This window comes from Impatiens glandulifera, chromosome 4 (assembly GCF_907164915.1).
Source record: "Impatiens glandulifera chromosome 4, dImpGla2.1, whole genome shotgun sequence".
In the NCBI taxonomy this organism is placed as follows: domain Eukaryota; kingdom Viridiplantae; phylum Streptophyta; class Magnoliopsida; order Ericales; family Balsaminaceae; genus Impatiens; species Impatiens glandulifera.
In genome coordinates this window covers 19062034-19075302 of record NC_061865.1, presented here as the reverse complement: position 1 = coordinate 19075302, position 13269 = coordinate 19062034, and the positions used below count along the sequence as shown (strand labels likewise).

Genomic DNA, 13269 nt, shown 5'->3' with positions numbered 1-13269 from the left:
GATGAAGACAAGATAAATCTGGTTCTTTTCTATGCTGGTCGAGATTTGTTTAACAGAATGTTGAGGCCTCAGAATTGGCTACATGATCACGTAAGTTTTTGTTGTTGAAACTGTTTTTTGGGTATTGTATTAACAGCAGGACAAAGATAAATAGCGGGAATTGCATCTGTCGCAGGCGACGGTGCATCTGTCGCAGGCATTGTCGTCTGCGACAGATGCATTGTCGTCTGCGACAGATGCACCGTCACCTGCGACAGATGGAATTCTGTGCTTAATTCATTTGATGTTCTGTGCTTAATTCATTTGATGTTCTGTGCTTACTTCATTTTCTCGATTCTGTCGCAGGAGATAGATGCAGCATGTTACATTCTTTAAAAAAGGGATGCAATTTCCCAAGACTTATCAACCGATAGATTTCTCAATATGTGACTGTAATGTCTCTACGAGGTTGTCGTTACGTTATTCAAAGTTCTCCAAAAATCCACAAACATACGAATTCGACGATGACTTGATGGAATATTTCATGGGTGATGAACGAAAATTTATGACTTCTTGGATGATTGTAGATAAGGTATATTTCCCTATGAATCTGAATATGAAGCATTGGGTCCTGTGTGAGGTGCAACTACAAGATTGGTGCATCAATGTTTATGACTGCGAACAAGGATTTATCAAAAAGAATCAGTATGACAAGTTCATGAAACCACTATGTGAAATGATTCCATATATGATTCTATGTGGAACGACCGAGTTTGACAGGATCAAGTATCCTAAGTTCAGTTTGGAAGGAATGCCATATGTTGTAATACCACACCCAAGAGTCCCCAAGTGCATGAAGAGTGGAGACTATGGTCTTTTTACAATCATGTATTTGGAGTACCTTACTGCCAAATTGGATATATCAGCTGTGACAACAGAAAACATGGTTTTTTTGAGACAAAAATGGGCAGTTAGGTTATTTCACCATATAATAGACCCATAGAAAATGGACATAATTTAGCTATGTATATTTTTGAATGTAAACCATATGTATTTTTGAATGTAATTTAGTTTGCAGTTGTATTATTTTGAATGCAAATGGGTTATATAATGTAGTATAAATATAATGTAGTATATATATAATTAAGAACAGAACATAAATGCATTTGTCGCCTGCGACAGATGCACCGTCGCCTGCGTCAGATGCATTCCTGCTATTTCTCTTTGACAACAGATGACAACACTTAACAACAGATGATCAAAATACAAAAACAGTTTGATCAAAACCCTAAAACAGTTTGATGTACATACAAAAACAGTTTGATCAAAACCCTAAAATAGTTTTATGTACATACAAAAACAGTTTGATCAAAACTCTAAAACAGTTTGATGTACATACAAAAACAGTTTAATCAAAACCCTAAAACAGTTTCATGCCAAAGATTGGGCACTATATTGTGAAGGTTGTGTAGATTGGGCACTTGATTGTGAAGGTCTTGCAGTAGATGGTGCAGGCATCACTGCTGAGCATATTGCTCTGTTATGACCTAGACCGCCACATGAGCCGCACCGTCTTCGTTCTTTATGAACCTCACCTTGTGATGATCTACGTTTTGTTGTTGGTCGTCCTTTCTTAATCTTCACGGGGGGTTTTAGGCAGACTCGTTTCTTGATATGTTTGGGAATGTCCCAAGCTTCATTATGATGAAAAACTGGATAACATGTCTCCGCATATGCCATGCACCATTCAGTTGAGTAAAACCTGAAAAATTATACAGTGATAACATAAATTGAACGTAACATAAATTCAACATAACATAAATTGAACATAACTTATGGAACATAAATTCTCTAACCTTGCGCACAACTCATATGGAACCGATTTCCGGAAACAGGCAGCAGCCAAGGCATGCATACAAGGATGACAGGATACATCAAATACCCTACAAGTACAAGTTCGACCCTTGAAGTCAACTTGAAAATCAAATTCACCGTCATGCACATGGAACTGAAATCGATTAAGTGGATAAACGCTGTAGAATCTAGCATTTTCGCCTTCCTCACGTAATAACTTTTCATAATATGGAGATAAATGTTCGTTGTGGTTGGTTGATTTTTCTCTTCTATGATAAAACCAATCTTGTATTGTGAATCTTAAATAGTCAACTAAAGTTGTTATGGGATATTTCATAGCTTCTCTGCACTGACTATTAAAACTCTCAGTGTAATTACTTGTCATTTGATTGTATCGCGAACCGGGGAAAGAAGCACGACTCCATCTCTCCACTCCAATTTGTTCCAAATATTGAGCAATCTTAGGGTCTTTAGTTCTGATCTTGTCAAAATGCTTCTGAAACGTGGACTCGGTGTATGCGCGAGAAGCCAAATCAAACTCAACATGGCAGTTATCAGTTTTAAATTTGGCCATTATATTCATTTTGATGTGGTATGTGCATGCACCGTGATGTGCTTCTGGAAAAACCGCGGACAAGGCGTTGGCAATACTTGGGTGTCTATCGGATATGAAGACGAGATCCGGAACTGATCCAATTGCCAACCTTAGTTGTTGCATGAAATATGTCCAAGAGTTATTATTCTCTGAATCAACGACACCAAAAGCAACGAGATATAGTTGCTCGTTCGCATCCAATGCTATCGCAACCAGTAGTTGACCTCCAACTTTGTGCTTAAGGAAGCTGACATCGATGCACAATACAGGACGACAACATCCTATGAAACCCCTAATTGAAACCCTTAGAGACATGAACATATACCTGAAGTGTCCTTCCTCATCCGTCTGGATGTCAGTTATGGTACATGTTCTTCTTCTGTAACATGAACAGGTAGAATGACAATTCACCATAGGAATCCTCCACAGTTCCTCGCACCGCCATTAAGGCCTTTTCCCTTGACCTCCAAGCCTTATTATATGTCAAAGTTAACCCATAACTTGTATGCATGTCTTCCATTATTTTTTTAGGCATGTGGTCATGGTGATGGTCCATGTATTTACGTTTGATACACTCGGCAATTACCCATGATGGTTCTTGCCTCACATTGTTTTGTCTCGTCAAAATTGAGCATTTGTGTTCTTTTACAAATTTTCTGATCTCAAACATGTCCGAGAATTTTCCTTTCTTAGCACGCAATTTCCACTTGCAGTTCTCAGCCATATATTTTACAAACCAAAATTTTTTTGTTGACTTCACCACTTTAAGGACAAAATGATTAAACATCGCATGTCTATGCAACCTCAATTGTATTTCTTTTTTGTTATCAAAAAATGTACCCACTTCCAATGAATTTTCAATTAATGGAGCAAGTGTTTCGATCTAGAGTGGTTCATATGAGAAGTAGTATTTGGTTCCCTCAGTATGGCTGAATGTTTTCCTAACATGGGAAGTGCTTGGTTGACTTGGGAAGACATTTTCCTGCTCAAAAACATCTTGCTCCTCACATACATCTCTCTGCTCAAAAACATCTTGCTGCTCAAATATATCTCGCTGCTCAAACACATATTGCTGCTCAGATACATCTTGTTGCCTTGGGAATACATCTTGCTGCTCAAATACATCTTGTTGCTCACATACATCTCGCTGCCTTGGTAAGATATCTTGCTGCTCAAATATGTCATTTTCTGGTCTTTCACTTTGTTGAGTTGAAGGTATTGACTTCTCTACTAAGGAGACACATAGCGGGGCGCGATGATTGGGCAGTGAAGACGAGAGTTCTTGTAAATAGAACGCCACATCGCTATCTCCAATGATTGTTGCAGGAGGAGAATTCATCATTAACATATTATACTTGACCTTGAACACTAAGTCATATCTTAGTTTGTCCACACCAATAGAATTATAGACAATTGAAGTTAACTCTTCATATGTAGCATTTCGGGGTACATTCACACCACGACACGAACTTGAGACAAAAGAACTAACCCCACAATCATCTGTTTTCCAGTATCCATCAAAGAGGAGAAAAACACCAACATTCATGTGATCTGCAATTGATAAAAATTCACAGAAGTCAGTGCTAGTGCCCAGTCAGTGATACTTGCTAGGAGGAAAATGCAAGGAGGAAAATGCAAGAAGGAAAATGCATCTATCGCAGGCGACAGTGCATCTGTCGCAGGCGGGAAATGCATCAACCAAACTCTAAAACCATTATTCCATGACCTAACCTACATCCTAGACTCTAAACGACGAAACCCTAAACATTCATCCATTTCCGCGATAAAACGACGAAGGTAGCGTCTAACTTGAATGTTGAAGACATTCCGGTTTTGTTGATGAAGGACGTTGATGATAAAGGAAGGACCCCGTTGATGATGAAGGAAGCGTTGATGATGAAGAACGTTGATGAGAATGGGGAAAGTTGATGAAGGAATGACGGTTGGTGGAGAGAAGGGATATGGGGGACAAGAAACTGAAAAGCACTGACATTTCAATTTTTATTTTTATTTTATTTAAAGGGCAAAAGTGACATTTTGCTTTGGCAAAAAATGTCAAAAATGAAAAAATTATAAATGGTATGCTAAAAGTGATAATAACCCCTCTTATGTGGGTTATTCCATCAAATTTCCCCACAGCTATAAATACTACTTCTTCCATCAATATCAATTCAATTCAATGGCTTCTTCATCATCACTAATCATGCTCTTCTTCGTACTGAGCTTCGCTTTCGTTTTGAGTATAGATGTATGCAGCGCAAACTTCAACCAGAAGGTAGACATAACCTGGGGCGACGGCAGAGCAAAAATACTCAACAATGGAGACCTTCTGAGTCTCTCCCTTGATCACAGAATCAATACCTCTTCGGTAAAATCGATATGCAGATCAAACTCGTCTCCGGGAACTCCGCAGGCACCGTCACCGCCTACTACGTAAGTTAACAAACAAACAAACAAATCAATGAATTAGTTAATTCATTCATTCTTTCTTTAACACATGCATACATACATACATACTCATAATAATAATAATCTTATTATTAATAACAACAGATTCTCAGTCGACGGGATACCCATGAGGGAATTCAAGAACGCAGAGTCCATCGGCGTTCCCTACTTAAAGAACCAGCCTATGAGGATCAATTCAAGCCTATGGAACGCCGATGATTGGGCAACCAGAGGTGGACTTGTCAAGACGCATTGGACCAACGCTCCATTCACCGCCTCTTACCGCAATTTCAACGACGCCACCGCCTGCGTCTGGTCCGCTGCCGCCGGAAAGTCGTCTTGCACCGACTCGTCCTCTGTCTCAAGTGGCAATGCCTGGCTCAATCAGCAGATGGACACGACCGGCCAAGAGAAGTTGAGATGGGTGCAGAAGAACAAGAACTACATGGTTTATAATTACTGCAATGACACCAAGAGGTTCCCTTTAGGGTTGCCGGCTGACTGTTCCTTATTAAGGGCATAACCGTAAACTTTATACACAACATTTTTTTATTTCATTTTATTCTTTTATTTAATAATTTTTTTTTTCTTTTTTTCTGGTAGTAATTGAAATAATTATTTTATTCTTTTAGAAGCATAAACATTTTTATGCTTCAATCTTCTTTTTATTTTTATTTATAGTAAGTTATATTTTTTCTCATCATTATGAATATCATCATTTGCACTTATAATAATATATATAAAATATTATTTATTTAAATATATTTAATATTTTAGATAAAATTAATATTATTCAAATTTAATTAATTAAAAATTAGTTTTAATTTTTAAAAATTAAGTTTAATCTTAAACATATATTTTATTCCAACCTTGTGAGGAGCACTTTTTTATATGTCTCTTTATTCCCTTCGCAAACCTCCCACATACCCTAATTTCGTGACTCGCACTTTTTCATATTTCTTATATCCCTTAATAAATTTCTCACCAATCTTAGTTAACCTGTCTTTTACTCTCACTTCAACAAATCAACAACCAATCCCAATTAATCACAGAGTTTTTATCAAACGTTAAACCAACCACTAACCACCACCTGACTTCCATCTCGTGATCTCATACTTTCTAATGCTCCAACCCCACACTCGACAAACCACCCACCACCCGACCTCCATCTCTCGTGACCTCACACTTTTAAATTCTTGCCAAACCAACCATTAATTCCGACCTCACACTCGATAAACCACCCACCACCCGACCTCCATCTCGTGACCTCACCTTTTTAAATCTCAATTGATCACAGATCTCTTGTCTGAACATTTCAAAAGTCATGGTATGAAGCAATACTAATAAGACCAAATTAGGATACAATTAATTCTATCATCTCAACCCATTTATTTATGCCTATAAAAATACCAAAATGTGAGTTTAGAAAGCAAAATTTACCTCTACTAGTTAACAGCATTTGAATTAAGATTATGAACATGGATGATTGCCTACCTTCATTATAAGATATATTGTTTGCATGACTGCTGAATTTACATTGATTTAGGGATTTACATTAGATATGTTAGAAATGAAATTAAATATTTGTCTTCATTAGATATGTTAGATAATAATAAATCTGATATGATGATGTGTATTTGAGTGATATTTAGATTATATAAGATGTAGGTTTTCTTGTAACACGATATTGACATTATTGATGTAGGATTTACATTTCAAATGATTGAGATTAATTAATTTCTAATACACTTTTCTATATAAACCTAGTTTGGTGTTAAGAAATCTGATCGACGTTGGAAAATAGAAATTCCGGACAAAAATTGATGCTCTTACATCGAGATCATCCACAATATATAAAAGACGTTGAGCAATTCCTAAATTTTGCTCAATACTCTACTGGAAGGGAAAATATTGCATGTCCTTGCGTTAAATGTGAAAATCGAAACTATGAGAGTGCTAATATTGTCAAGACACATCTAATTATACACGGTATAAGAATGGACTACGATTTTTGGTGTTTTCACAGTGAAAGGAGCTCCACAAATGATATTGTTGATGATGGCGTTGATGACGAATCAAATAACGAAGACAATGTTAACGAGAATATCATAGAAGAAGATAATACAGTTGATGATATTATTGATAATGATGTTGATGACCAGTATATGAAAGATATTCTCAATGATTTGTATCTCAACATTCAACACTCTAATTCTGAAGATCCGGTTGACGATGATAAAACATTCTACAATTTGTTGGATGATTCAAAACAGTCTTTGTATGAAGGTTCTCGAATTTCAAAGGCTTCCACATTATTGAAGTTGCTTCATATTAAAATTGTTGGTCAATGGACAAATACATCATTCGACCTATTGCTAAATTTGCTCAAAGATGAGATTTTACCAGTAAATTTTTCATTTACTAAATCTTATTATGAGTGTAAAAAATTTATTACAAATATCGGTCTTACATATGAAAAGATCGACGTCTTAATAATAATTGTATGCTTTACCGTAATCAAGATAATGATCTACAACGTTGTAAGGTGTGTGGCACCTCGAGATGGAAAATTGATAAGTCAAGTGGTATAGTTCGGAAAAAACATAATGGAAAACCCATTCCAGCTAAGGTGTTACGTTATTTTTCATTGACATCAAGGCTGCAAAGGTTATACATGTCTTCAAAAACGGTTCCACTAATGAGATGGCCCAAATATAGTCGAGTAGACGACGAATTCTTGAGGCATCCCGCAGATTCTATGACCTGGAAGTTGTTTGATGAACACTACATCAATTTCTCTTCAGAGCCCCGAAACGTAAGACTTTGTTTGTCTAGTGATGGGTTTTAGCCATTTATTAATGGAAAACAATCGTACATCATTTTTCCGGTTGTTCTAATACCTTAAAATGTACCACCGACGATATGCATGGACTCAAGTAATCTCATTTTATCCATGTTGATTCCCGGTCCTAAGAGTCTTGGTGATGCGATTGATATTTTTCTACAACCGTTAATTGAGGAATTGCATGCCTTATGGCATACAGGTGCGCGAACTATTGATACATCCACTTCAGAGTATTTTAACATGCATGCTGCATTGTTATGGACATGTGCCAGAACTCCACACCAAAACGGCTTAAGGAAAGGAAATGAAAGGAGAAACAGAACCTTTAAGGAGGCGGCTAGATATATGATAGCCGACTCCGGAGTGTCTTAAAAGCTTTGGGTAGAGGCTATCAACACAAAATGTCATACTCAAAATCGGTCAATGATTAATAAGAGATTTAACAAGACGTCTTATGAAATTTATCATGGAAAAGCTCCTAATGTTCTCTATTTTAGGATCTTTGACTGTAAGTGTTACATTCATAATAATGGTAAAAATCATTTGACGACTTTTGATGCCAAATCCGATATTGGTATTATGTTAGAATATTCCTCAGTCAATAAAGCTTACAGAGTATTTAATAAACAAACTCTAACTATTGAAGAATCATCTCATGTTGTGTTTGATTAGTCTGTTGAAAGTAACACCACTATATCCATTGATTTGTCTAACGGAATGGAGGCTGCTACTCTCCAATCTGATAGCGAAGATGAAGTCTAGATCAACCGAAACATTACTTATGACCGGACGGATGAGAATGTTGAAGTTCAACAAGACCAAAATGTAATTCAGCAAACGGCTGACAGCATGGATAATGCAAATTCATTTGACCGGACGGCTATTCCTAGACGACTGTTTGGATGAATTTTGTTGAGCCAACCGATCAGTTGAAAAATATTTAGGGACCAAACTTCAAATGGAATAGAAATCATCCTTCTGAGATCATAATAAGTAACCCCTCTACGCCTCTTAGGACCAGACATCATCTGTTAGATGAGTATACGAACTCTTCTTTCATCTCTCAGATTGAGCCTAAGAAGGTTGACGAAGCACAACTTGATTCAGATTGGATCCTTACAATGCAAGAGAAGCTAAACCAGTTCGAAAGAAACAAAGTATGGCATCTAGTTCCAAGACCAGCTAATCAATCTATGATTGGAACCAGATGGGTCTTTCGCAACAAACTTAATGAAGATAGTTTGGTTACGAGGAACAAGGCTAGATTAATGGCCCAAGACTATAGACAGGAGGAATGCATTGATTTCGAGGAGTTATTTGCTTCTATCGCCATACTTGAGGCCATTCAAATCTTTCTAGCATTTGCTACTTTTAATAAATTTCAAGGTTTTTCAAATGTATATTAAGAGTGCCTTTCTTAACGGAATTATTAATAAGGAGGCCTACGCTGAGCAGCCTCCCGGTTTTAAAAATCCTACCTTGATTAACTAGGTTTTTAGACTAGATAAAGCATTGTATGGCCTTAAACAGACTCTTAGAGCCTAGTATGATACACTTACCAAATTCCTATTTGATCATGACTTCACCATAGGTTCTGTTGATAAGACACTATTTAAATTTGTTAAAGATTCTCATATTTACTTGTTCAAATATATGTTGATGACATTATTTTTGGGTCAACTAACCTCAAGTTATGTGAGATGTTTTTTAAGATGATGACAGATAAATTCGAGATGAGAATGATGGGGGAGTTAAGTTTCTTCTTGGGCCATCAAGTTCATCAATTTGAAAGAGGAACCTTCATCAACTAGGCAAAGTACACAAAGGAGTTGTTGAAGAAATTCGACATGGAAAGTTGCTCTACTGCCTCAACACTAAAGATGAAGATGGTCATCACTTCCTATCGTGAGATCATCGACTCCCTGCTTTATTTAACAGCAAGCAGACTATATATCCTCTTCGTTGTTGGCGTATGTGGGAGATTTCAGGCTAACCCTAAACAATCTCATTATGTAGCTGCTAAAAGAATTTTGAAATATCTTAAGGGTACTCAATGCGTTGGATTGTGGTATCCGAAGGATTCCAGTTTCAATTTAATAAGTTACTCTAATGTAGATTATGCAGGTTGTAAGGTGGACATGAAGAGAACCAGTGGAACATGTCAATTCCTTGGTGATCGTCTTGTCTCATGGTATAGCAAGAAACAGACTTCCATAGCAACCTCAACGACTGAAGCAGAATATCTAGCTGCTAGGAGCTGTTGTGCTCAGTTGTTGTGGATTCAACAACAATTTAGAGACTACGTTATCCAAGCTAAGGAGTCGTTTATCTTTTGTGACAACATCATCGCCATAGCCATAACCTACAATCCGATGTTGCATTCGAGGACCAAGCACATAGACATCAGGAACCACTTCATTCGAGATCATGTGGCACAAAAGTACATCCGGATGGAATACGTGTAAACGGATCAACAAGTGGCAGACATATTCACCAAACCACTCCTAGAGACTAAATTTTCTCACTTTCGAAATGTTTTGGGTCTTCTAGACCTTAACTAAACTCATTCTTCATCTATTTTCTTAAAACACTTCATGCATGAATTTAGGGAGAATTTCCTGCCTTAAAAATATTTGTATTAAATACATTTATAAAATACCATGCATGAATTTAGGGTGAAGTTTTATCTATAAAACCATTTTTATTTCATATACATTGTTTAGAGGGAAATGAGTTAGTAAATCAACCAGACAGAAATAACCAGACGATTTTCTCGATTTGAACCGATCAGATCATTCGACCGAAACCACTATAGATCGGACCGAAACCGGTTAAGCAACTTGGAATTTAAATCGGTCGGTTATTTACACCTTGAACAAAATATCGCTCGGTTAGTCTTCTCTATAAGTGGAAGCGGTTTTCTCAAATTAATAACCAATTTCTTAAATATAGGATATGCGGAAAACACATCTATTTCGGTAGTCTCATCTTCATACCAAAATGGGACAGCTATCTTATAATGTCATTATTTGTCCTTTTACCTTTCCCACTAAAATATTAAAAAGTTATATTTCGAAATATTTGGAGGAAATATTTTTTAAAATAAATATATTTTTAAAATATCCCCAAATATCGAATAACATGAAAACACGTGTTTTTCATTGTTAAAAATTATAACTGATATTCATTATTATGATATATTAATATAATTGATACAAGATTCTAATGCTTAATGAGGTAAATAATGATGAGTTCCTTTGGGAATATATTTTTAAAATGGTGTCTTATTTCTTTTAATCATAGCGTCTGGGAAACACGCTCCACTAATATGACGGATTGTCTTCCTTAGAATTAAATGTGGTTTGAAACATATATGTTCAGTCCTTTAAAATCATCTTGCATGCCAAAAATTTCTCTTCACATTATTCTTGAGATTTGCCTAAACCCTCAAACTTCGATTGCTCTACCTTCTCTCTAGAAAAACTCCTTAATGTTCTTCAATTCTTCTAGATTCTTGCCATGGCTAAAAAATGTTTTTTCTAACAACGTGATGCAGGCGACTTCGAATCCATCTACAACTCTGGGCTACCGGAGATGGAGGTCATATTCCGATCTCTTGAGGCATCCTGCCTTAGGAAGTTCTTAGGGGTCCCTTTATGAGCTACGTTGAGGAAGTGAAGGCCTTCATTGACTCTGTGAAGATCACCGGAGAGTCCATTTCGGCATAGGTGAAGGTAATGAATATAATTCTATCAGAAGATGCGTTCGCTGATATTCTAGGGCTCCTAACGAAGGGCCTGGACTTTTCTAGAGAGATTCCTTTAGATATATTAATCGAGATGCAAACCTATATTTTCTGATCTTGATGGTCCCGTCAGCTGCAGTGGAAAGAAGAAGTATTTGAAATATGAGTATCGTATTCTATGCGACCTCGTCGCCAAGTCACTCTAAGGGAGGGAATGAGCTTTTGACGCAATCACTCAATATAAGTTTGAAATGATAGTTGCTATAACAAGGGGAGTAGCCATGAACTAGGAATCTATTTTATTCAACATTCTCTGCCAGATGGTGCTTCCTCACAATAAAAGAAGTCTGGGTTTTTCAGTCCAACTTGGCTGGATTTTGAAGCATATGAGAGTTTCTACCAGTTCGGGTACTCCTCTAAATCCCAATAAGGTCTTCTTTACCATCTCGGTTGCATAATATATTACCAAAACGAAAAAAGGTAAGGAGTCTAACTCTTAGGCCTCCAGACAACAGTCATGCGGTGGTAAAATGGTCGGCAGATCTAAACGTATTAACACTTCCAATTGCTTGACATCTACAAAGAGACTCAAACCATCTAGATTTGAATCGGATGCGAGCTCCAACAGCATTATTAAAGACAAACCAGAAGAAGTTGGCAAAATCAACTCATCTCGTAAGAGGACTAGGTTTGAGGTAAATATCACCGCTCCTCCGCTTTTTGTTGACTCTCCTTCGCCGCTAGAAGGTTTTCTAGCAGAATCAGCCCAAGCACATGTTACAACGCCTATTGATATTTCGTCTAAACCTGTGACTTTAGAGGTTCAAACGGTAGTCGTTGTTGTTCTAAACAATATGATCGACACTCTTATTGTTGATCATTCGGATGTTCTTCCATCCGATCAGACAAAGGACGCAATAGTCGGCCAACTTGATGATATTCCTGTTATTTAATAGTAGGTTCTACCTGCGGTTGAGAACTCATCAACAGGTAAGGATGATGATAATGTTATCAGCTGTTCGCAACAGATGGTCGTGGTAGCCATTGGTCAAGAGTCAATCCCTATCCCTTCCACTCAGCAAGAGGTTTTTCCCTCTTCGGCTGCTATCGATGTGGAAGAGGAATCTGTCACAAATTCTAGGATTGTGGGGGGTTCTTCAACAAATATTATCTCAAAAGGTTTTCCTCATTTTTCCTGATGAGACAAGTCAGAGGGATTGTGTTCAGGGACCCTATAAATGATGCAGACTTGCAGGGGCGAGGAAAGGCATTGCTGAATTAACGCTTGATCCTCCTCTTGATATCACTCCTGAAGCTCAAGCCTCCATTAATCTAATAATCGAAGAGGTTGAAGTTGCTGCCAATGTCAAAGTCGATCTATTTAATATTTGGCTCAATGCAAGATTTTGCACAAGCTTTAGTGAAGTTCTCCCAGATGTTGAAGAAGATGAGAAACGGAATGAACTGCTAAAATTGGAAAAGGTAATCATATCCTTGACCAAAATAAAAGTTGTTCACGAAGCCCTCAAGAGAAGAGAACTAGTGGCATCCTATGCGAGAAGTCGTGCCCTTTTTCCATTCTATACCAGCTACAAAATGAACTTCAATCTGTTTGCTAATACTACGAAAACGGATGTGAAAGTGTTAAACCATCTTAAAGGGATAATGGAGGAGTATTGTTCAACCACTCTTAAATTCGTGCATGGCACAAAATCCTCCAATTCAGGTGAATCTCGGGCTCCTGCTTCTCGAACGGATTTAAACCATTATGACAAGGACGAGCCAATGAATTTTTTTGACGAA

The 13269-nt window shown here is 37.2% G+C and overlaps 1 protein-coding gene and 1 pseudogene across 1 annotated transcript; both read left to right on the top strand.

Moving 5' to 3' along the window:
• Positions 1-352: 352 nt before the first annotated feature.
• On the top strand, positions 353-982 carry LOC124934880. Its single transcript, XM_047475373.1, has one exon. It carries the CDS (start codon positions 353-355, stop codon positions 980-982), a length of 630 nt encoding a protein of 209 aa, XP_047331329.1.
• Positions 983-4599: 3617 nt separating this feature from the next.
• LOC124934280 lies at positions 4600-5399 on the top strand (annotated as a pseudogene).
• Positions 5400-13269: the final 7870 nt, after the last annotated feature.